The sequence below is a fragment of the Botryllus schlosseri genome, chromosome 3 (genome assembly GCF_051294905.1).
Source record: "Botryllus schlosseri isolate E-star chromosome 3, Bs_hap1, whole genome shotgun sequence".
NCBI classification, from domain to species: domain Eukaryota; kingdom Metazoa; phylum Chordata; class Ascidiacea; order Stolidobranchia; family Styelidae; genus Botryllus; species Botryllus schlosseri.
This window is the reverse complement of record NC_137238.1, coordinates 28,904,701-28,927,493: the sequence shown is the minus strand read 5'-3', so window position 1 is coordinate 28,927,493 and position 22,793 is coordinate 28,904,701. Positions and strand designations below refer to the sequence as shown.

Here is a 22,793-nt window from a genome sequence, read left to right as displayed (position 1 = left end):
CGTCCATCATGGCTGTAACCAAGTCGCAAGGCTCCGAGTCACAAGTAAATCTCACTTCTATAGTTTTAACTCGGATCAAGTCGAGTCATTTTTGATTCTCCACCGAGTCAAGTCTGAGTTGAAGTCAGTGAGCATAGGGTGAAGTCCGAGTCATGGTATTATGACTCGAGTCCGAGTCACAAGTCATTGCGCTGACAGCTCAGTTTCAAGTTGAAATATTGCGAACAGACATGGGGTAATCGCGATTAGTAATCGTAATCGATTACGACGATTACAGCATTTTCAAGTAATCGTAATCGCAATCGATTACATTCGAAAAAAATTCAAAGTAATCGTAATCGTAATCGACTACTTCACATATCTAATCGATTTTTTTGTGAAAGAACGATTACTTTTTATTAGTACAATGAATATGACATAACCGAACATTCGTGAACAAGGAAGAGATATTATACCAGGTTATTGATAGCGCAAGCGGTTGATTTTCAAACGCCACTGCTCATTATTACGTCAGAAGTAACAGCTTTGCTCGTCCTTGCGTAAGAAGTATCCATGGTAAATATATATTCGATGTACATTTTTGTGTGATTGTTAAAACGGTGTATGCCATGCTGTATATCAGCCAGGTTATCAATACACTTCAGACGCCACTACCTCGCAGCAATATAATAATCACCACTCTGCCTAGTTTCAAATAGTAACTTATGCATTGATGTTTGGTTATGCTTATAGTTGAACGCTCAGCAACGTCATCTGAAGGGCGGAATCCTACACATACAGTTTTGACAAGGCATGAAGCGAAGCAAGTCATACTGAAATATTGCAAGCAAATTTGGAACCAACATTACCTCGAAGAAGATAAAGGCTCTCATTTCAAACTTTTTCGTGAATCCCTTCATCTTAGTACACCACCTCTTGAAAATTGCATTAGCGACCGAATATTATTTCGATTGCGCTCAGGTCATTGCGGACTGAACGCACACTTGTTTATGATTGGAATCGCACCATCACCACATTGTAGCTCCTGCAATGAACCTGAGACGGTTGAGCACTTTATAATAGACTGCCGCTTTCATGAATTTCATAGAACGTTCCTGCGCCGTGCTTGTGTTTGTATGAATGTTCCATTTCGCCTCGTGAACTTACTAACGGATCCAAGCATTTTGAAATACGTGGTAGAATATTTGCTGAGTTGTGATCGATTTATTTGAATTGCTGCTAAATTAAAATTGAGTAATGTCGTGGCGCACAAGACCTGACGGTGATAGGCGCCATTCTTTTTCTTCTTCCAATAAATAATAATAATAATAGTTGAACGCAGTTTGACCGTTGCTGCTTGGCGAGCAGTAGGCCTATCTATGTAGTATACGTAGGCTATATATTGTACATACACTGGACAAAGATTTTAGGTTTTGTACTCGTCAAATATAACATTACGATGGTTAAAATCAACAGCTGCGTTTATATATCATTACCGAGCCGTTCTTTGCCGTTTCTCGTAACGGCATAACGGCAGTTTGCAGTATCTGTATTAAGTTGAAGGTAGAATTTTAAGTTCACTTTATCTTATTCTCATATGCTGACTACTTGAAACGGGCGCCAATCGTTATTTCACAATTCTTCACTCGACATTTATACCTGTCGCCATAGCCATCCGCTTATACACCATGTTAGCGTGGGTTGTAGGTACAATCAGGACCAAAACAGCAATTCGTCCCCACTTCAAACGTTGGTATTGGTAAGGTTGTAACCAAGTTACAATGTTCCGAGTCACAAGTCAATCTCACTTTTATAGTTTTGACTCGAGTCAAGTCGAGTCATTTTCAATTCACCCCCGAGTCAAGTCCGAGTCCAAGTCAGCTTGTATAGGGTCGAGTCCGAGTCATATTTTTTACTCGAGTAGGCTACGAGTCCAAGTCGTTATGTTCACAGATCAGTTTTCTGATCAATCCGATTCAACCCACTTTTTTAAACTCTGCTCGAGTGATATAGAATGGCTCGTATTCATAATATGGTAATTTTCATCAGTTTTCATACTTTACGGCCCTATTTCCAAGTATCGGGACTGATAGACGAAATACAATTAATGTGGTAACTTTGCTATTCTTCGAAGTTACATGGAATGTCTGTCTTGGCCGTTCTAGTCTCGAGTCATATGACTTGGTTCGAGTCATGCAAAATGACTCTCGAGTACAAATCGAGTCAATACAAAAAATTACTCGAGTCAAGTCTAGTCACCAAAAAATCGCGACTCGAGTTGAGTCATGACTCGAGTATTACAACCCTGGGTATTGGGGCCCCATAGGGGGGTCAGTTTTCAAGTTGATGACTGAATTTCGTCAATAATATTGGTAATTGCATTATATTGCTATTCATTCAGATTTACCGGTAGAGCTGGGGGCAAGTAATTCATAATTATAGCATCTGGTATGTTGTTATATTTTCATTATTGTATGTTGTTAATTCGTGAACTCCCGTCTTTTATATATTCAAAAGATTCTGTAGTCGCCCTAACGTAGCAGACTAAAATAAAAACTTTCGTGAGACGCACACACAAATTGTGATGTCTTCATTCCTCTGTGAGTGCCCCGGGTGGCATTTGCATTGTTAGGGCTCAGATTGGAAGGACCGGACTATTTGCCACGTCCACAGAGCGCGGCTACTGACAATGGACACATACCCAACGTTTTGGCCAAGGTCATTATTTGGTAGCACACTTTGTGGAGTTGCATGTTGGCCGAAATTGCATGCGTCTTTTGGTGTCGTGGCGGGGTAATGACCGACACCGAAATGCCTATTCCTATAAATTATGCATGCTTTTTTTCTTGAGGGGGAGAGGTACGCATTTCAAAATCAAGCTATTAAGAGACATTAAATCCCGAAGCTCGAAGAAAATTCTCAAGTTAATTAACTCTCTTGAAAATATGTTGATTTACGAAATGCTTTTGAGTCCCCTTAGAGCTCGCTCCCAGTCCTATTGGAGAGTTTGGGGTGTGGCAGTTACGAACCTGGCAAGAATGCAAATCGTTTGGTGCGACGAATAGTCCTGCATAAAGGTGGGCAATGGGTGCATTATGACGTAATAAGCGAATCACGTATGATTAATAAAGAAAGTTTTTATCTCATTAGACCTTTTCATCGCAAGCCTTATTTATATTGTCTTTTAATATCTCTTCTGAAATTAGTTCTAAGAAGCAAAACAAATGTAATCGTGAGTAATCGTGATTACTTTTGGAAAGTAATCGTAATCGTAATCGACTACTTCCTGATTTGGCTGTAATCGTAATCGTAATCGTAATCGCGGTATTCACAAGTAATCGTAATCGCAATCGATTACATTCGTGAAGTAATCACCCCATGTCTGATTGCGAAGAACACTTTTATACCTCTGTTTGGTGATATCTAGGGCGATTTTTTTTGATATGTCAAAAAAAGTCAAAATAAGGTCAAAATTTTAGCGTTAGGTCAAAAAATGTCAAAATTGACAAAATTTTTCGCAACCTGCATTTTATTTGTATCGTAGATTTTGCGCAATCGGTGAACTTATCGTTTGACATTTTACAGTTTGTAGCCTACTTTATACGCGTACCGTGGCAGACTGCGCATTGTCTGCTCGTTGTGAATCATAAACAGTCAAATGAAACAAATAGGTTGACACGGTGTTATGCTCAGCGTACCGAAATATTCTAAGTGAAGCAAGACTGCGTGGGCATTGCATGTGTTTCTGCGCGGCACACGAAATGAGCGTGTGGCGACTAAGGCGCAGAAGCCTGTCTAATCTCGACGGTAGAATGTAAGGCCGGTGTAAATCAAGCAACCTTTTAATCCAAATTAACGCTTAGTAGAACGTGAACAGCACAAATGGCAGCACGCAGTACGCATAAATATAAGGCACAAAGTAGGCACAACGTAGGATTTACAACGATGCTTTATCCCAAGAATCTTCCAACCGTCTGTTCAGCAAAGTAACCAACGAAAACGAGTCTAGCAATTGAATATATAGGGAGAGAAAACGAGACTGATAATGATGATGATGATCAAACACGAGACAATTAAATTAAATACACCAAGATATCACGAGGCACTGCAAAGCCGTACGCGCGCGCTAACATCCACCCCCCTTTGACTGGTCATAGTCAACCGAATAGTCTTTCTCCAGTAAATGGAGTTTTTGTATAGGTCGCGTAAGATATCCGCGAGCGGTTTTCAATTTGAATGTTCTCACGAGGCTATCTTTGCCCTTGAAAGCATGCACGATTCTGCCGACCTTCCAATTCGAGCGCGCGTATCCGTCGTCTGCGATTAAACAAATGTCTCCGACGTTTGGAACAGAATGTTCGAAAGCCCATTTCTTTCTCTTGATCAACGTCGGGAGATATTCCTTCGACCATCTCGCCCAGAAATGCCGCAACAGCGTTTGGAGATAGCGAAATCGCTTCGAGACGTTGACACTCGCTTTGGACGGAAAATTCGGGATATGTCGCAGTGGCCGACCAATTGCCAAATGAGCTGGAGTGATTGCTTGTGGGTTTCTCGGATCGGAACCGAGATACGTCAACGGCCGCTGGTTCATCGCACACTCGATATCTGTCAAAATGGTGTATAGTTCAGTGAAGTTCAACTTTGCCTTACCCAGAATCTTTCTGAGAGGTTCTTTAATGGATCTGTTCATCCTCTCGTAAAAGGCACCGCGGTGTGGAGCGCGTTCGGCAATGTATTTCCACGTTATCCCGTTGTCGGTAAGGAATTTTTGTAGAGCTTCATTGTCTGACCGCTTTTTGAAGGACGCGCGTGTCGAAATCTGAATTATACGTTCAGCCTTTTTGAAAGTCAGTTGATTGTCGCATATAATCTCTCGACACCAGCCACGCCTGTTTATCATTCGTTGCAGAGCACCGATGAATTCCTCCGTGGACATATCGTTGGTCAATTCCAAATGAATCATTCTACTGTGGGGGCAAGTGAACAAACAAATATACGCCTTTTGCATTGCGTCGTCACCTACTTCAATATAAATTGGCCCCGTGAAATCCAACCCGACTTCAGAAAATGCCGGAGAAGCGCAAATGCGTTCCTTTGGAAGAATACCCATTTTCTGTTGGAGTGGTTTCGTGTTCCAATGTCGACAAACGATACAATTTCGCAATCCCCTTCTTACCTCGCTCCTGATATGAATAATAAGGAAGCGCTCACGAAGAATAGCGATGGTTGTGTCCTGAGGAGAATGAGAGTTGCTTTCGTGGACATGTAGAATGAGTTTTTCCACTAACGGCTCCTTGGCGGGAAGAATAATCGGAGAACTCGTGAACTCTGGCAAATCACACAAACTCAACCGATCACCGGCAACGATTAGCTTATTTTCGAGGTCTACTCTGGGATCCATGTCTTTAATTTTTGATTTATTCGACACATTCTTACCTTTGTCGAGATTTTCGAATTCGCTGCTAAATCTTGAGCGTTGAATCTGACGTAAAAGGAAGTATTCCACCTTCCTGAACTCATTTGGTCCAACGAATCGATTGTTGCACTCTGGGTCCATTTTCATGTAATCACGATGCCGCCAACGCAAAATTCTCGCTGTAATACGAACAATTTTGGAATAGTTACCGTAGCGATCAACATAAAAAGGAACTGGTGGCTGTGTGATGTTCACCAACACGCGAGGAGTTGCGGTTTCTGTGTCGACTTGCGGATTCGATTGTTCTAGGTGCGATTTCACAGGCCAGTCCGACTCTTCAGACCTCAGCCAGCCCGGTCCGTGCCAATAGGCCGAACAACTCTTCAACTCCTGAAGCGCCATGCCGCGGCTATGGTAGTCTGCTGGATTTTCGATGCCTGGACAATGTCTCCAAGCGTGTGGGGATACGAGATCATGAATTTCCTGAACTCTGTTCCTCACAAACGTTTTCCAATGTGAACTTGGCTTGGCAATCCATGCCAGAGCTATCTCGGAGTCGAGCCACAAATAGACTCTATCAATACAAATTTCAGAACTCAGCGCATCCAAAACGTATCTAGTTAATTTAGCTAGACAGTGGGCTGCCATTAGCTCGAGTCGCGCAACAGATGTCGATTTCAATGGGGCCACTCTCGTTTTAGCGATCAAATACTGGGTCTGAATATTGCCTACGTCATCTTCAGCTCTAATGTAGACTACAGCCCCATAAGCACTTTCGGAGGCATCAGCAAAACCATGAAGCTGCATGGAATTTGGAGAACGTATTCGACAAAAAAGGTACCGTGGAATTTTGATGGACTCCAGAAGCGACAGCTCGTCGGTCCATTGTCGATACTTCTTGGCGAGTGTGTCGTCAACCGGATCGTTCCAATCGAGTTTTCGTTTCCACAATTCTTGCATCAAAATCTTTGCTGTGATAACGAATGCTGAAAAAAATCCAAACACGTCGTAGATTTGACTGAGCTTACTCAAAATAGATCGTTTTGTCACGATTTTATCCTGCTCAAGCAGTTTGGGTTTTACATTACAATACATGACATCCTGCGTCGTGTGCCATTTCAAACCGAGAGACGAGGCCTCGCCATTGTTGGCGTCATCGAGATCGAGAACGCAATTCGGTAACCGAGCTTCCTCGGGAATGCAATCCATGACTTCTCGATTATTGGACGCAAATTTGACCAAGGACCATCCACCGTCATTGAAAAACTCAACCAAGTTTTTTTGCTTGCAGACAACCTCTTCAACGCTATTTCCACCTACATGAATGTCATCGACGTACATATTGCGAACGATTTCATCGCCCAAGTCGCGACCAAATTTATCAATAATCGGCGCAGTATTAGAATGATGGCGGATTGTTTGAATAGCGAGAAAAGGACTTGACGAGACTCCGAACATTACTCTCTCCATAACGTAGACGTCTGGCGCTCTACGCGATTCGCAATTGCGCCAAAGGTATAATTGGAAACGCTGATGATCCGGATTAATAGCAGTCTGGCAAAACATTTTCCGAATGTCACCGCTCAAAGCAATTTTATGAGTGCGAAATCGTAGCAGCACAGCTCCTATGTCGGGTAGCAAATTTGGGCCCTTCAAAACGCAATCATTTAGCGAATACCCAGAGCCATTTTTAGCGCTTGCGTCGAAAACAATTCGCAATTTCGTGGAACAACTCGCTTCACGAAAAACCGGATGATGCGGGACATAGTAATGAGTAATCGTACTAATCTTATCCAATTCCGCTTGCGACAATTTCCGAGCGAAACCGTTGTCCACGTATTCCATGATTGCCTGATCGTATTTAGCAAATTTGTCAGGGTTTTTCTTTAGAACTTTTTCTGTTGTTAGCAATCGGGAATATGCCTGCGCGAAATTTGGCTGCAACTCTATTGCGTCGCGTTTAAATGGTAACGACACGCAATACTTATCCCCATCGAACGACACTGAATCATTGAATTGTGCAATCGCATCAACCTCGTCAGAAGTATGAACCAAATCCTTATCTGTAAGCCCAATGCAGTCTTGCTTCCAGAATCGTTCGAGTTTGTTGTCCAACAGTTGCCAAGGATCCAATTCAGAGCGCTGTACTTTTGACGAGCTTCTGGTAAGTAAACAATTAGAAGAACGATTAACTGAGGAATTACGACTACATGGTCCAGCCAATACCCAACCGAACATAGTTTCAATTGCAAATGGTCCAGATTCGGGGATTTCAGGACTAATAACCGATCCTTGCATCAGCGAGAAATAATAACGTCCTCCCAATAGTATATCTACCGTACCGTCGTCCCTTGGGAGAGGGTCAGCCAGCGGCAATCCGTCAAGGTGTCTAACCTGATCGCAACGTAAAGTGACGTTATCTAAGGGCGTGCAAATGACACCATCTTGAACGAACGCTTGAACTTCAATACAGCCTCTCGGTTCTGAATGTAATGGTTCCAGATTGAATGTAACTAGATCCATTGAACTAGAGGTTGAACTACCGCCAAATCCACTAATGTTCATTTGTTGGCTTCGAATAGGCGGTAGCTGCAAGTAATTAGCGGCGTTCCGGGTTATAAAGGACTTCTCCGACAACGAATCGAAAGCAATGCGAACACGCATAGTCTTACCCTGGTTTGAGATTTGCGCGAGTGCGGTGGGGAGCAAGGTATCAATTTCGGAGTCCGACGCTGCTGATCGCCTAGCAGTGGATACCATTGTTTTCGCATTCGACGATTCCGTGACATGCAGTAGTCGGTGATGAGCCTTCCCACATCCTTCGACCTCGCACCGAGCTTTGCACTGATAGAACTGCTTAGGATGTCCAGACTCACCCTGCGATGCGAGACACCTGAAACACACCTTTCCCGGATTCATTAACAAACGAGACATTCGTTGAGCAGGGGTCAATTTCAGAAATTCTCTACAATCCAGTAACGGATGAGACTTGCTGCAATATGCGCAGAGAGACGACATCGATTGAGTTACCAAAGACTGAGCAGAACAATACTTATCGGTGTTGTTGGAGGTCTGCTGCTTCGTCTTCGGTTGCTTCTCCGATTGCTTGGAGCTAGACCTCTTCAGAGTGTCCATAGTCGCCAATTCTGTTGCAATGAACTCAAACATTAGATCGGACGAAGCTATTTCGTTGGACTCTATCAATGGGCTTATTTTACGCATCCAACGCTCGAGTAATTTCTGAGGCAGCTGCGATTCCAATATCTGAGTGAACATTTGATCCCAGGTGATGTTATTTTTAGTCAGTATTGACCTCTTTGCATTAGCCCGGTCTAGCATACCTCGCACTTTGTCGAGTTCGAAATCTACCCGGTTCCCTTCAAGCAGATCTTTAATGTGACTGCGAACAATTGCTTGCGTCCTGCCGAATCGTTGCAGTACCGCAGCAATCGCCGGCTCATAATTAGTCGCATTAGACGGAAAGCCGTTTAGAACACCAGACGCCGATCCCTTCATAGCAGCCTTCAAATAAGTCATTTTGTAAAATTTACTGACCGATTGGTTGTTATGAACAAGTGGTTCAAACGCCTCCCAGAAAGACGGGAAAGAAAGTATGTCGCCATAAAATGAGGGCGGATTCACACCGATTGGTAGACTTCCAGCTGTCCTGTCAGCTTCGTCAATCGCTTTCAATTTCGATAGCTTTGACCTAGCTTGAGGAATGTTGGTTAAATAGACTTGAGTAGCATCTTTCAAACCGTTAATAATATCGGTCTTCAAGTCGCCATCTTCCAATAGATCAATTTTGCCATCTACGTAGGATTTCAAATCCGTCATGGACGTCTCGACCGATTTCACGAACACCTCAATTTCTTCGATAGAGTTTGAAGTTGTGTACTTCAGTTCGAGTGCCTGCAATAGTTCGAGAAGATCTTTATTCATTCGCTTAAATCGCTTACCGATGACACTGGGCAAATCGGAGTCCCCGTTAGAGCTGGCTTTGTCCGCTTCTTGGCGCATTGTTTCCAGCTGAAGGAAGAATCTCTTCTCGGCTGCTTCTTGCTGAATGAGGAACCTTTTCTCCGCGGCCTCTTGCTGTTGCTTCATTAGTGTAAACATCATCATAAGGTCGCTAGGCTTCTCGGTCTGAAGTGAAAATGGATCGGGCGAAGCCGCGGATTGATCTAGCACCGGTGAATCTGGCGGTTGCGTTCTAGATGTCTCCAAATTGTCCGGCTTGCACTCACGAGCTTTCTTCAGTCTTTCCGATAGCACGGCTTTGTTCCCAGTGGTTGGCAATTCGAGAGCAGCAAGCTCTATACGCATCTCTTCAACGGTCATCTTGGCGACAGTCTTGAACGAAGGAGCTAATCGAACTTTCTCGTCGGTCGGAGAGTGTTGCAGCGGCATTCTGATACTAATCGTTTGTCTTCAAAGATCAGGGCAGTTAATGGTGATTGCTAAATTGGTGCAATCGAAAGTACTCTGACGATGAAACGAACCAAATCTCCGTTGAATAGTACGGAGAGGATTACTTTGTCTTGCTTCTAATATGAAGCAAACGTTAATTGCAGACGTTGTAAATTGTTTCTGCGCGGCACACGAAATGAGCGTGTGGCGACTAAGGCGCAGAAGCCTGTCTAATCTCGACGGTAGAATGTAAGGCCGGTGTAAATCAAGCAACCTTTTAATCCAAATTAACGCTTAGTAGAACGTGAACAGCACAAATGGCAGCACGCAGTACGCATAAATATAAGGCACAAAGTAGGCACAACGTAGGATTTACAACGATGCTTTATCCCAAGAATCTTCCAACCGTCTGTTCAGCAAAGTAACCAACGAAAACGAGTCTAGCAATTGAATATATAGGGAGAGAAAACGAGACTGATAATGATGATGATGATCAAACACGAGACAATTAAATTAAATACACCAAGATATCACGAGGCACTGCAAAGCCGTACGCGCGCGCTAACAGCATGGTTCTTACAAAAATTGCAATGTATACCATTGTCAGAATGAAGCAACACGGTGTGTCACCAGCAGTGTACGCACGCACAACTTCAGTGTTGCCAGCCAATAGCTGCTACAGTTGAACGTTCTTTCTCCATTCATCTTGCTGTTGTTGTTTGTATATTCATGGTGTTTGTCGACTACAATGGTCATTTACACCAGGCCGATATTCCTTATTTTCGATTCCGTATCCGCCGAGTATCTGCCGACTTGCAGCACGGCCCACTTCTATGCTTTTTATAAGACACCGCTCACGCAGATGAGATGGCGAGGATGAGCCTAGATAAATCTCCAACACAGGTAGGAATTCTGGAGTCGACCTCGGTCGGACTAGAACCTAAAACCCATTGGTGTTGTAGCTGTGGATTATCCCACTACGCTATCTCGCCACATCTTCATCCTTGGCAAGCTACTTGGTAAAGACAGACACTTTTTACCCGAGAATCAGGGATATCTAGAACTAGATATCTAGATATCCCGGCCGAGAATGCAGGAAAGTATCTTTCGTTCTACTACAACAAATTTTAATTATTTTCACCATAGTACATTATGTATACTGGAATTCATCATAGGGCCAAATTTTGTTAAAATAATGTTTCGTCATGTAAAACTTTGTCAGTTTTTGAGTCAAACAAGTTTTTCAGGGAAAACTACTTCGTAGGGACCGACAATTCAAACCAGAAATGAGGATAAGTAGTACAATTCTAACATTTTTTGGGAAAACACCTAATTTGCATACGTTAGGTCAAAATTTGGTCAAAATTTACTTTTTTAAGGTTCAAAAATGTCAAAATTTAGATTTTATAGGTCAAAATCTTTCGTTTTTTAGGTCAAAAAAATCGCCCACTGATATCGATTAGTTCGCATTTAAAACATACTAATCTTCCTCACTTTCCACAGTTTCTGATCGTATTTTCACGTACCAGAACCAATAGGCGAAATACCAACAGTGTTGTTACTTTATTATTATTCGAAAATACAATGAAATGTCTGTCTTGGCCGACTGAGACTCGAGTAATATGACTTTGTTCAAGTCATTCGCAAAGACTCAAGTCAAGTTGAGTCATCAGAAAATAGATAATCAAGTCTGACGCGAGTCGGGCTATGACTCAAATCATTACAAACCCGTAGTACATTGGCCCAGAATGCGTTAACGTTAATTCTGCGCGAAGAAATGTCCTGAATGAAATGTAAATCTCAGCCTTTCGACCGTCCTTAGTGACGAAAATATCAGCACATGCGCGACTATAATCGTGGGATCTTGTAAACGCCATTTATGATGTTTCAGCCGAGATTACATTTTCTTATCGCGCTGAAATCTTGGTTCTTGCTTTCTTAGTTCTGTATGCCATGACTGACCGTGGTGTATTTATTTGTGAGTGGTCTCGTCGTGACGCAGATGAGCAGAAGATGCTGATAAGCACGTAATTCTTTGCTTAATGAATATATCAACAACTACAACAACAGCAACGCCGTGTGCTATGTTGACTGAATATATTTTGGAAGATTCAACATATTTGTATCGCCATTGAGTCATTTTGCAGGAGCCACGAAGATATGTCTCGATATACTTGGAATCGTAATCGAGTAGAAATTGACCACGCTTCTTCTGCTAAGAGGTCATCGCTGTTACATTTTGACCTCTTATGATTATACACTGAACCTCTCGTCTTGGTACCCCTGGACAGGCTTACAATATATCGAAAACATTGAATGCGCCTTGACTGTGTTTCGACTCTAACCTCTCTCACTTTCCGAAACCTTCAACATACTATCTCGCATAACGCATGCAAAAATGGACGGCTTTATAGCAACATTTTTTATCACTCGAAATTCTCATTCCTACGCATAATCTGATTGACATTTGCATAGTGTATAATGCTATCTATCACGCTACACAATGCGTACCTGCGTATTTCCGAACATTACACGCATTTAGCGTTCACTTGGGGATTTACACAATACGATTCAATTGCTCGCACATTGTAAAATTCACAAGCACAATGGTGTATTTACGTCAGTTATTCAATGCGATGGTTGTTGTTGCTTTCAATGGCGGATCCACGAATCGAGTTTGTCAACTCGCTGTTTGAGTTGAATCCCTCTATGTTTGTCATTCAGATTGCATTCCCGAATAAACTCAAAATTACTGCTCACAAATATACGCCATATACGATGAAAAGAATGTAAAAGTTCTGAATATATCGAGCAGGTTCGCAGGAAAGAAAGAATCCAGTATTTCGATTTGTTTCAACTTTGTTCAGAACTGGGCTAAATAGCCACATACTACGGTAGCTGAGCCTATTCGTATAGTAGCGAATACTCGATCAAAATTTACTTTTTAAACAATTTACTTGATTTCTTCACATAACTTCACGCTCATTTTCAACTTAAAATATTTGCGACATGTCTTGCACATCATTTCGACTTCAATATCCCTTATTGAATTCAAGGACTCAACTGAGAATATTGCATAGATTGCAATGAAATTACCTGTCATATGCACAACATTTTGCGATTGCCGTCCCTGTTTGCGTACTCCAAGCTGAAGTATGAAATGCTACAAGTATATAAAGACGGCAAACTTGCAGTTGAATAATTGAGATTTCACAATATAACATAATTGTTAGCTTTTCAGTGTGTATCGAGATCTATATTGTAATTGGTCATTATTATGATTAATTAGCTGTTGACTTATAATTGAGCATATGAGTTACCAGCACATTATTTCTCCCGAAAAAGTATTTAAATTAGGCCTACCATAGTCTTCTTTTAAGAGGATTTGTCCTCTTTTTTAAAAATTTAGGTCAGATTTAGAGCAAATTGCGAGTGATATGCCGTAAATTAGCACAGAAGTGACGCTCTGGCGGGTATTTCGGAGCGAAAAACGGTGAATTTAGCTCTGAGCGAAAATATGACTTTTTTTTTTTTTTTTTAGTCATCCACTTGTCAATGTGGGTAAAAAACGGTATCTGGGCAGGAGTGTTGACCTTTTTTTTTTTTAGTCAACCGATCACAAAGTGGGAAAAATTAACTGTTTTTTGAGAATTCCACTCCGGTTTTGCAAGTTGCAAATTTCTGAAAAAGTGTGTCCTCTTTTTGGATTTTCAAAATATGGTAAGCCTAATTTAAATATGTTACGCACCATGAAAGATCAAACTGTCCAGGTCCACACACGCCACGAAGCAATGCGCAGAACCCCCTTTTATGATCAGGGAGTCTCGTGCGACGAGGTTCTTCACCACCTACGTCAAAACAGCTCAGCGTTAATTACCGCTGTCACTGCAGACTCTACCAGGCTCACAAACACCTAAAACTATTGAAGTTTTGGAAGACTCCTGGCATGAAATCTGGAGCCTCATGATCACGAAATTCGTTGTCAATAACGTGACCACTTCTTTTTCTAACCCAGGGGTGGCCAACCTTTTCAGCCAAAGGGCCAGAGTTGATTGACGAACTATTGCGCGGGCCACTAGCGAAGCGAAGCGCCAAAATTTTTCGAAGTTAATAGTTCAATAATATATGGTCACTTGACTATATTGCGGGCCTGCTGTATATCGCTGGGCTAAGTTTGCAAGGAATGGACTATTCGGCGCCTGGACATATCGATATCGAAAGCTTCGACCAACACGCGTCAATCATTTTGAACCTGGGTTTCATAGTCGGCGGTCTTTCTGCGAGCGCAAACGCAGGGTCGGATATATGTTGAACGACACTTTGTCTTCTAATTGCGAATATAGTTAGACTCAAACGACGTTCTTTCATTTTCAGAAAAAGGTAACAGAAGTAAAAGCAAGAAATCCAGTGACAACATGTTGCGCGAAGCGTGCAGAATTTTTTTACTTTTGATAAATCTATCGCAAATTATTCTGCTTTATTGTAGTGTACGAAGATCTACTAAAATGTGACTGGCTCGTGGATCTTCTAATGCGTCGGAACTGATATTTTGGTCATCACATCTCAAGTGTTGCGGCCAGACTAATCAAATTATTGGTAGACCTTGCTCGTTGACACCCTGTGCAATCCATGTTTGATAATATAACTAATTTCGGAAATTACCTCGCGGGCCACTCAAAACCTTCTCGCGGGCCACGGGTCGGCCGGCCCTGGTCTAACCTGAAGAAAGCTCCCCAGCTTGTCGACGGGGTTGATGCAATCACAAAACGTTGATACAGACCTAGCAAAAATCATTATAAAGGTATCGCACCTCTGCCACAATGTGCCACATAAACTCATAGTCCCGGACGTCGTATTCGAACGCTACAGCAAAGCCATAGCAATATTACTGATTGGTCCAAAACAACGGAAGGAGCCGATTATGCGTTCACTATCTCGTCACCGGTATAACAAGCTAATGAAAATTTGGGATTTGTGCTCCACGACTCTAATTTTATAATGTTCGTTTGTCTATACTGCCTCTCGTAGAAGCATTTCAATTGATTTCACGTGATTATTTAGTCGCAGTCGAGTCCCAATCGTTGTCTTTGCTATCGAATTGCAGCTTGGCTCACTTTACGTCAGGCTTTCCAACGCACTGCAGTTGCAGACAGGTCAGGAGGAGAAACCCAGGTAAAATGCGTCGCAGCATCGCGATTCGAAACCACTTTCATTGGTGTCGTGACGCTGGTGGTTGATCACCTACGACAATCGCCTCCCCGTCGCTGAAGATTAACTTCTTCCAACCTCGCTCGCTACTAAAGCCAATCTTTATTGCTATAGGCATACTGCTGCGTGTAAGCCACAGTCGGATCCGCTTTATTAGGTCACCGGATTTCCTTGATATGTTGCTTATTCAGCCAAAACTTCCGGAAACGAAACAAAATTATGAAACTCCTGGTAATTCGGACAATTCTCTGGTTAATTCCGAAACACCATCGTAATAAGAGGATATTACACAGCTAGCAGAATGCTTCGCTCATTTTAACATGGGATGATTGTTTATGCTGAAACGATCACGATAAATGCAATAACTATCGTCAACAAACTGATATAAGGGCGCGCCGACCCACCGAAGCATTGTGTTTTATGGATTTACTTTTCAGCCAGCGTTGTCAGTTTACCGTAATTTATTTTCTGTGCAGTTAAATATGTTAGTTTTAATTTATATAGTGTCGCCGTATACTTTATCAAGATGAAAACATTGATATACATGGCCTCTTACTGTGGTTGAAGAATTACTGTACTATTTTAACTCTATAGGCTACGTGGCGAAATACCACAGTGGTATAATCCGCGGCTGCAACACCAATAGGTGCTGGTTCGAGTCCGACCGAGGTCGACAAGTGTTGAAGGTTTATCTAGGCTCCTCCTCGCCATCTCATCCTCGTCAGCGGTGTCTTACAAAAGCGTAGAGGTGGGCCGTGCTATATAAGTCGGCAGTTACGGAAAATATGAAGAATATCGGCCTGGTGTAAATGACCATAGCAGTCGAAAAAAACCATAAATATCCCAAAACAAACAAACTCTATATATGTGTGCTACACAGTAATACAGTACACATTACTAGTTGAGTCCGTTGGTATTGCTTTATTCTACAATACATGTAAAATGATGGTATAACTCACATGCATGGTATGCTATCAGTATCCATTACTGCAAGAGCAGCGGCAGCTTATTTATTTCCCAACAGTACGGTGTTGACATTCACGCATGGCCATGAAACAAACATTTGATATTTTCGCTAAATTGGGTGTAAGTCCTTTCCCGGCATAATTAGGCCAAATATTAGCGAACCAAATATTCCATGTCATGAGGACTGTATACTGAGAGGACCTGTTTTACAGTGAAAATCCCCGAGTCCGATTTGTGTTATATCGTGTAATGTTCCGAAACCAAGGTTGCTTCGCGATAATGGAACCACTATAGTGCAACTGTGATGTTATTGACAACTGACAGGTATTCATTATGTCGTCACAAGCCGGCACGGCGGCATCTATGTCTTCGTTGCTGCATCCGATGTTACTGATGGCTGACAGACTCTAGTTAACTATAGATAACTAACCTACGGGTATATTAGTATTCTATATAGACCAGGGGTGGCTAACCTTTTCGGATAAAGGGCCACGTGAAATTAACGAACATATGCGCCGCCAACTAGCCGCGCAAGGCGCGTAAAATTTTCAAAGTTAATAATATTATTACTGGGGTATATTGCGGGTCGACTGTATACCGCCCACTGGGCGCAGTTTGCAAGGACAGGACTATTCGACATCTGGACATACCGATATCGAAGATTTCCGCTAATATACGGCAATCATTTTGTGCCTATACATTTCATCGTCGACAATATTTCTGCGAGCGCAAACGCGAAAATACTTTCTCTCGTAATTGCGAATAATCTATAGTTAGACTCAATCGGCTAAATCAGGCGTTTTTCATTTTCAGGTTGGGGTAGGCTACAAAGAAAGAAATCGTGTGACAATTAAACACACGAAACGTGAAAAAACATTTTAATACTTTTTTAGTTTATTGTAATGTACGACGATTTACTAAAAATGTGAATGGACCCTGAATCTGCCAATGCATCGGAACTGATATTTTAGACATCAACATCCCAAGTGTCGCGGCCAGACTAATCATATTTTTGGTTGGCCTTGCAAGTTCACAATATGAGCAATTCAATTTCGATAATATAACAGAATTTCGATAATATAATGGGAAATTAGCTCGCGGGTTACTCAAAACCTTCTCGCGGGCCACATATGGGCCGCGGGTTGCCCACCCCTGATATAGACAGACACCATCAAGAGTTTTCAGGGCCGGAGCCGGAGATGGAGCCGGAGCAGTGGTAATAGTGCGGCTCCGGAACTGGAGCCGGAGCTAATGTATGGTAGAAGAAAGCTCCGGAGCCGGAGCTGGAGCAATGCAAATTTACGGCTGCTCCAAAGCCCTCGTTGGTGTGAACCTCTGAAAGGTTCAGGTTAGTGTGAACGCGAACCTTTTGGAAAGGTCCTATGTGAACGCGAACGTGAACCTCGTGACGTCCCGATACGTCATATAGGTAATTCCAACTCTAAATTTCAGTGACGTGATGATCCATATTAATGTACATTGCACACGATCCCAAGCGAAGACTCTGGCCACATAATGCCACAATGCTGAAGTACATATTGACATTTTAAACGTCGCCAAATGTATCAACTGGGATAATCAAATAATAAAATAATCCGATGATAAGGGGGCGAGGAATCTAATAAGTTTGGGAGCCACGAACTCAATTAGAACATCGGTTTTAATCTAATTTTCTAAATGAAAGGTTTTTGCGCTCGACGCGTGATACTTCAATAATATTGCATATTGTGACGATGTGTGTGGGCTGACAATCTGCAAGGTCGACCGACTTTCAATCGGACACTTCTATGTCGTAGTGTCAGGAATTTGAGTCCAACTTCCTACCTCAGTGTTAGGGCTGTATTCATGCTCCTTTTCGCAATATGAGTGATGCATTACGAAATCCGAGGATGATTATAGAAAGGAAACAAGGACTGCAATCATCGGTCTCGTACAAATGACCGTAGTTAGCGAAACACTACGAAAAAACAAAGGCAACTATGATCGTGTCTTTGCATAACATTGAACAACGATGTTGTTGCTGCGACGCGCTGTGGCGTCTTAGCTAGTTAATTGGTCCTTGAGTACATTTCAATCAGAAAGCCTTAACAGTGTTTTGTATGGAACCTAAAATTGAACTCGATGAATGTACAGTAGGGCTGTTCAAAAATAACTTTTTTTCCTGAATCTTGCGGGTTACGTGATTAAATCGTTAGGTTGCCTTAAAAAACGACGCACACCAAATTTGAATTCATTCCAACCAATATTCGCTGATTTCGTAGAGTTTGAAAATTTCGAATTTGCCTATGAATGCAAAAAAAAAAATTTTTCAAATTTTTCTGCCAACCCCATAAAATTGTTGCGCTGTCTTCAAAGATGATGCAAAACAAATTTGACTTAATTCCAAGCCGTAGAAGGGGAGTTATTTGAGTTTTTTGATGACAATTCTGGGATTATCCCCCAATCAAGGATAATCCAAGAATTATCATCGAAAAAGTCAAATAACTCCGCTTCTACGGCTTGGAATTGAGTCAAATTTGTTTTGCATCATCTTTGAAGACAGCGCAACAATTTTATGGGGTTGGAAGAAAAATTTGAAAAAATTTTTTTTTTGCATTCATAGGCAAATTTGAAATTTTCAAACTCTACGAAATCCGCGAATATTGGTTGGAATGAATTCAAATTTGGTGTGCGTCGTTTTTTAAGGCAACCTAACGATTTAATTACGTAACCCGCAAGATTCAGGAAAAAAAGTTATTTTTGAACAGCCCTAATGTACAGACAACTCCGCGTAATTTCGACATTTTGGTTACGCTCTATTTCAGACAAATTAGGCGGAGAAACAACTTTGTCCAAATTAAGCGAAACAGCAGTTGTTCGTTTAGTGGTCACTGGTCATGCGTAAAGAACTCAATAAATACTGTGTACTGTATTACTATATAACACACACATATGTTTAGAGTTGCATTTAAAACAAACATGTTTAAAACGAGGTCCTAATTAAAAACATGTTTTGTATTTTTTTGTATTTGTTCTTTCAAGCCAGGGTTACGTCACGAATATTCAATTGTGGCATCATAGTGGATTGACATTGACAATTGAAAATATAGGGTAAATATAGCTCATTTGACGAAATATCTGTACTATTGCTGTTGAACCGAAATCAACAATCCACAGTTCTACTGTGGGCCTGCGTAGCAGAGATGAGCATGGATTAGGATTAGGTTTTGAAAAAACAGGATTTGTGAAATTTTGTTGGATTTGGATTGGATTTGGATTAGACATTTTTTTCAGAACGGATTAGGATTTGGATTGGATTTACCTATTTTCTGGGAGATTGAAATGTCGTGTGGCGAATGGCGACAAACTTTATTCAGATCAGGTATTAATGTACTTATGGTTACTAAGTTGTCTTGAATCAAGTGAATCGTTGGTTATGAAAGAAAATTTTCGAATCCCTCCATTGCATAAATTGGTATTTTTTTCTGAATTTCCAGTTGGAATCGGATTAGGATTGGACATGGACTTGAATATGAAAAAGTTATGGATTAGGATTTGGATTTGAAGGTTCGGATTTGGATTGGATTAGGACATAGAAATTTCAAATCCGCTCATCTCTGCTGCGTAGGCCCGTATATCAGCAGCAGTTGATGATCGATTGTTAATGCATGGATCATCATTGTTTCATCATATAATCACTCATCTTGTGTTAAAACGAACGAAATATTACCGCTAATTGTGTCGTATCTTGGCGATGACAATTGCAAGCCTGTGCCCGAATTAAGCGGGAAATTGTTCGAATTAACGGGAGTTTTCTGACATGCAATTTCTCGTTTTTACGCTCCCGTGGCACTTCAGCCTAATACAGCAGCCGCCCGGTTTATACCTAATCGGTGTGTCCGAATCAACCACATTCGACTGCAATTTTACTGGTACACTGAACCCATGTGCAGCACGTCCAAATGCAAACCGCGTATACATTCTCATCGCCTTCAATCCTAACGCTTCTCGCGGTGCAGCTACTTACTCAGAGCGCTTAATCAATATTACAGTTACTGATACACGTCATCAACAAAGTACATTTTGGTTTCGCTGTGCCGGATATGATTTACGACATGCCCATGTTTTGATCAGTTTCCGGGATGAGTTTCTCATCTCTCTCCCGCACTCGCTAGTTATATTGTATCGCATCACGACCATTTGTTTGATGAAGAAAGAAGGTATGTTCTCTCTTAAATCAGAAAGAGACGACGAGGTACATCCCATGCGTTACAGCGAAACCGAAATATACTTATCTCTTGTTTATAATTAGGTAAAGTCCCGCGCCTCTCAATGCTATTCAAGATATTTAAAGCGCATGCGTCACAGCGGATCAAGCCGCTACTTTCCCAACAGTGATTGGAAATTATCACAAAACTGTACACAATCAGCGTTATCGAGCATATGGCACGCAGTAGGAAAAGGACGAACACATATTCACGTTCAGTTCGTAAGAGTGAAAACGAGGAAATACCATCGCCCGGCAGTTTTAGAACGGCGCCAACTTTGTGATTACCGAGAGATAAAAGTCGGAATGTGATAAGGCTATAATCAGGCACTGGGGCATATTGCATCGTGAAACAATTTTTTTAAACGTCGTTGCAATGTCATTCTGAAACTAAATTTGAATTGCACTTTCCAAATCAAAAAAATGTGTAGACTAACCAGTTTTGCAGAAAACCCGATTAAGTAAACGTCGAAGTATTCTCGAATAAGATAAAAGTTCGTGAGTTAGTTGGTGACCATCTCTGATCTCTCTGAAATAGCGAAACATCCGACTCGAAGAATATCAACTGAAATTATCATATTGCGAGTGTAAGCATTATATATTCCCTCAATACAAATAAAAATCAGTCAACAGGGAACAGTCGAATCCATTTTTTATCATTACCAGTTTTTGGAGTTTCATGTAACACTACCACTAACATAGGATTGCGAATTGCAAGGATAATATGATTTTGTGGACAGGACACGGAGTACATAGAAACAATTTCCAATGTCTAGTAACGCAAGGTCCTTCTAGCATCCTACGACTTCCAATACTGCCATACTCCTGAGGGTTCTCGAAAGATGTGACCTAATACCGCATTTTATCGCGGTATAGATATGTTTTCTTTTGCAAAGACAGATGGATAAGCTTTGTTTATTTTTAGGTCAATCTAACTTATTTCCTATTGTTACCCATAGCCGATATATTGGTCTGCGCCAGTGGTCGGGAACCTATGGCTCGCGAGCCAGATATGGCTCTTTTGGGTACAAGATATGGCTCTTTGCCAAATATTTATTTTTGGACTGAATTGATAAATATTGCAGCTACTTCTTGGTGAATTTTCATCATGGCCAGAATTATTATTCTCTTGGCTGTTGTATAAACATGTCTTTGAGAGGTACAGACAATGTTGTATTCAGGTTTAGGAGTTCGGACCCCTTTTCAAAATCATCATATTTAAGTTGCTGTCACGCCAGCGGCCAATATCACTCGCGAATTTTATGTACCAGACTCGAAACCTTGAATTGTGCGATACATTGATTAATCAAAGAGCACAGCAGACAGGGTGACGCTCATTTCGAAAGGCAGTTTTCAAATACATTTTGTCATCCTGGCGCGAAATGAACTGTTGTGGTGTGACAATTACAAACTCGACTTACAAACAACGTCGTAGTTATCCACGTTCTTGATTTGTAAGTATAGCGCTAACAGCAAAGACGTGCTATCCGCACTTCAGCAAAGCAATGTAGTTTATGACAATGTAGTTAATGAATTTAAGTGTCACTGTGATTGTGGCTACGTGGAAAGAACGTCAAGGCGCTTCCAGTAACGCATAAATCAGCATGTCCCTAGATTCATTAGAACACGCTCGGTGAAAAGCTCACCCTTAACTCACCCGCTCAAGATTGATGCGGAACAATCAAAGGCCATAAATTCTGCAATTGGCAAACACTTGTTGAATAATCCCGCCTGTGCGAAAAATTATCGAGACGACAGATTTCGCATACTCGGAAAGGGTCGCTCACACTTTCATTTGTGTGCCTTGGAGTCGACTTTTATCAAAATACACCAGCCAAGGCTGTGTCAACAAAAAGAGTTCGTGTATCATCTAAAAATAGTACATTGAACGCTCTCGTATTCGACATTTCGTGCTGATGACGTCATATTTTGTGTTACGATTGTTGATATTCGCTGTTCTTTCGAATTCTCTACTAGTTGCTGACGATTACCCCTGACGAGTGTCAGCCGAAAATATTCGGGTTCATTTCAATATGAATATACTATTCTATTGTATATTGAAGTTCTGTACCTCAAAGATGCTGTTCAAGTATAGCTCTGTGTAGTACCGGCGATAAAATATGGGCGTGTAGAGCAACGTTATGTTACCGCCGAATACTTTGAGGATTGAGAAGTCGATAAGTATTTACATTTTCGGAATCAGTGTGACAGTCACATTCGATTAATAACAGTTATAATAAATTCTAAGCTACTTATGATGAATTGCATTGCTTATGATGAATTGCGTTATCAATCGTGAGGCATGGCCCGTCTGTTCCCCATACATCTCGCTTCCAGCTTTATTTTCGATAAATAAATATCAGTTTTTACAGAGAAAATTTGGCGCACACGAGGAATCTCATGTAGTGAGTTCCAATTATTGCTATCATGACGTCACGAATTTTCAATTGTGACGTTACAATTGATTGACATGTATGGCTCTTTTGGAGTTGAGATGGAAAAAATTAGGTCAACATGGCTCTTCGGACAAAAAAGGTTCCCGACCACTGGTCTATACGCGGACTT

General features: G+C 41.5%; 1 protein-coding gene across 5 annotated transcripts; it reads right to left on the bottom strand.

Moving 5' to 3' along the window:
• Positions 1-3,805: 3,805 nt before the first annotated feature.
• On the bottom strand, positions 3,806-12,182 carry LOC145435018 (uncharacterized). 5 transcript variants are annotated; one of them, XM_080312279.1, is made up of 2 exons: positions 4,633-12,182; positions 3,806-4,587 (listed from the first exon to the last, which is right to left on the bottom strand). In XM_080312279.1, the coding sequence occupies exons 1-2, from the start codon at positions 9,806-9,808 to the stop codon at positions 4,106-4,108; spliced, it is 5,658 nt and encodes a 1,885-aa protein (XP_080168405.1). In that variant the 5' UTR covers positions 9,809-12,182; the 3' UTR covers positions 3,806-4,105. The 5 variants fall into 5 exon arrangements, with proteins under 5 accessions (XP_080168405.1, XP_080168406.1, XP_080168407.1 ...); XM_080312280.1 differs by having other exon boundaries at positions 3,806-5,095; positions 5,159-12,181; XM_080312281.1 differs by having other exon boundaries at positions 3,806-5,310; positions 5,419-12,181.
• Between the last annotated feature and the right edge of the window lie 10,611 nt (positions 12,183-22,793).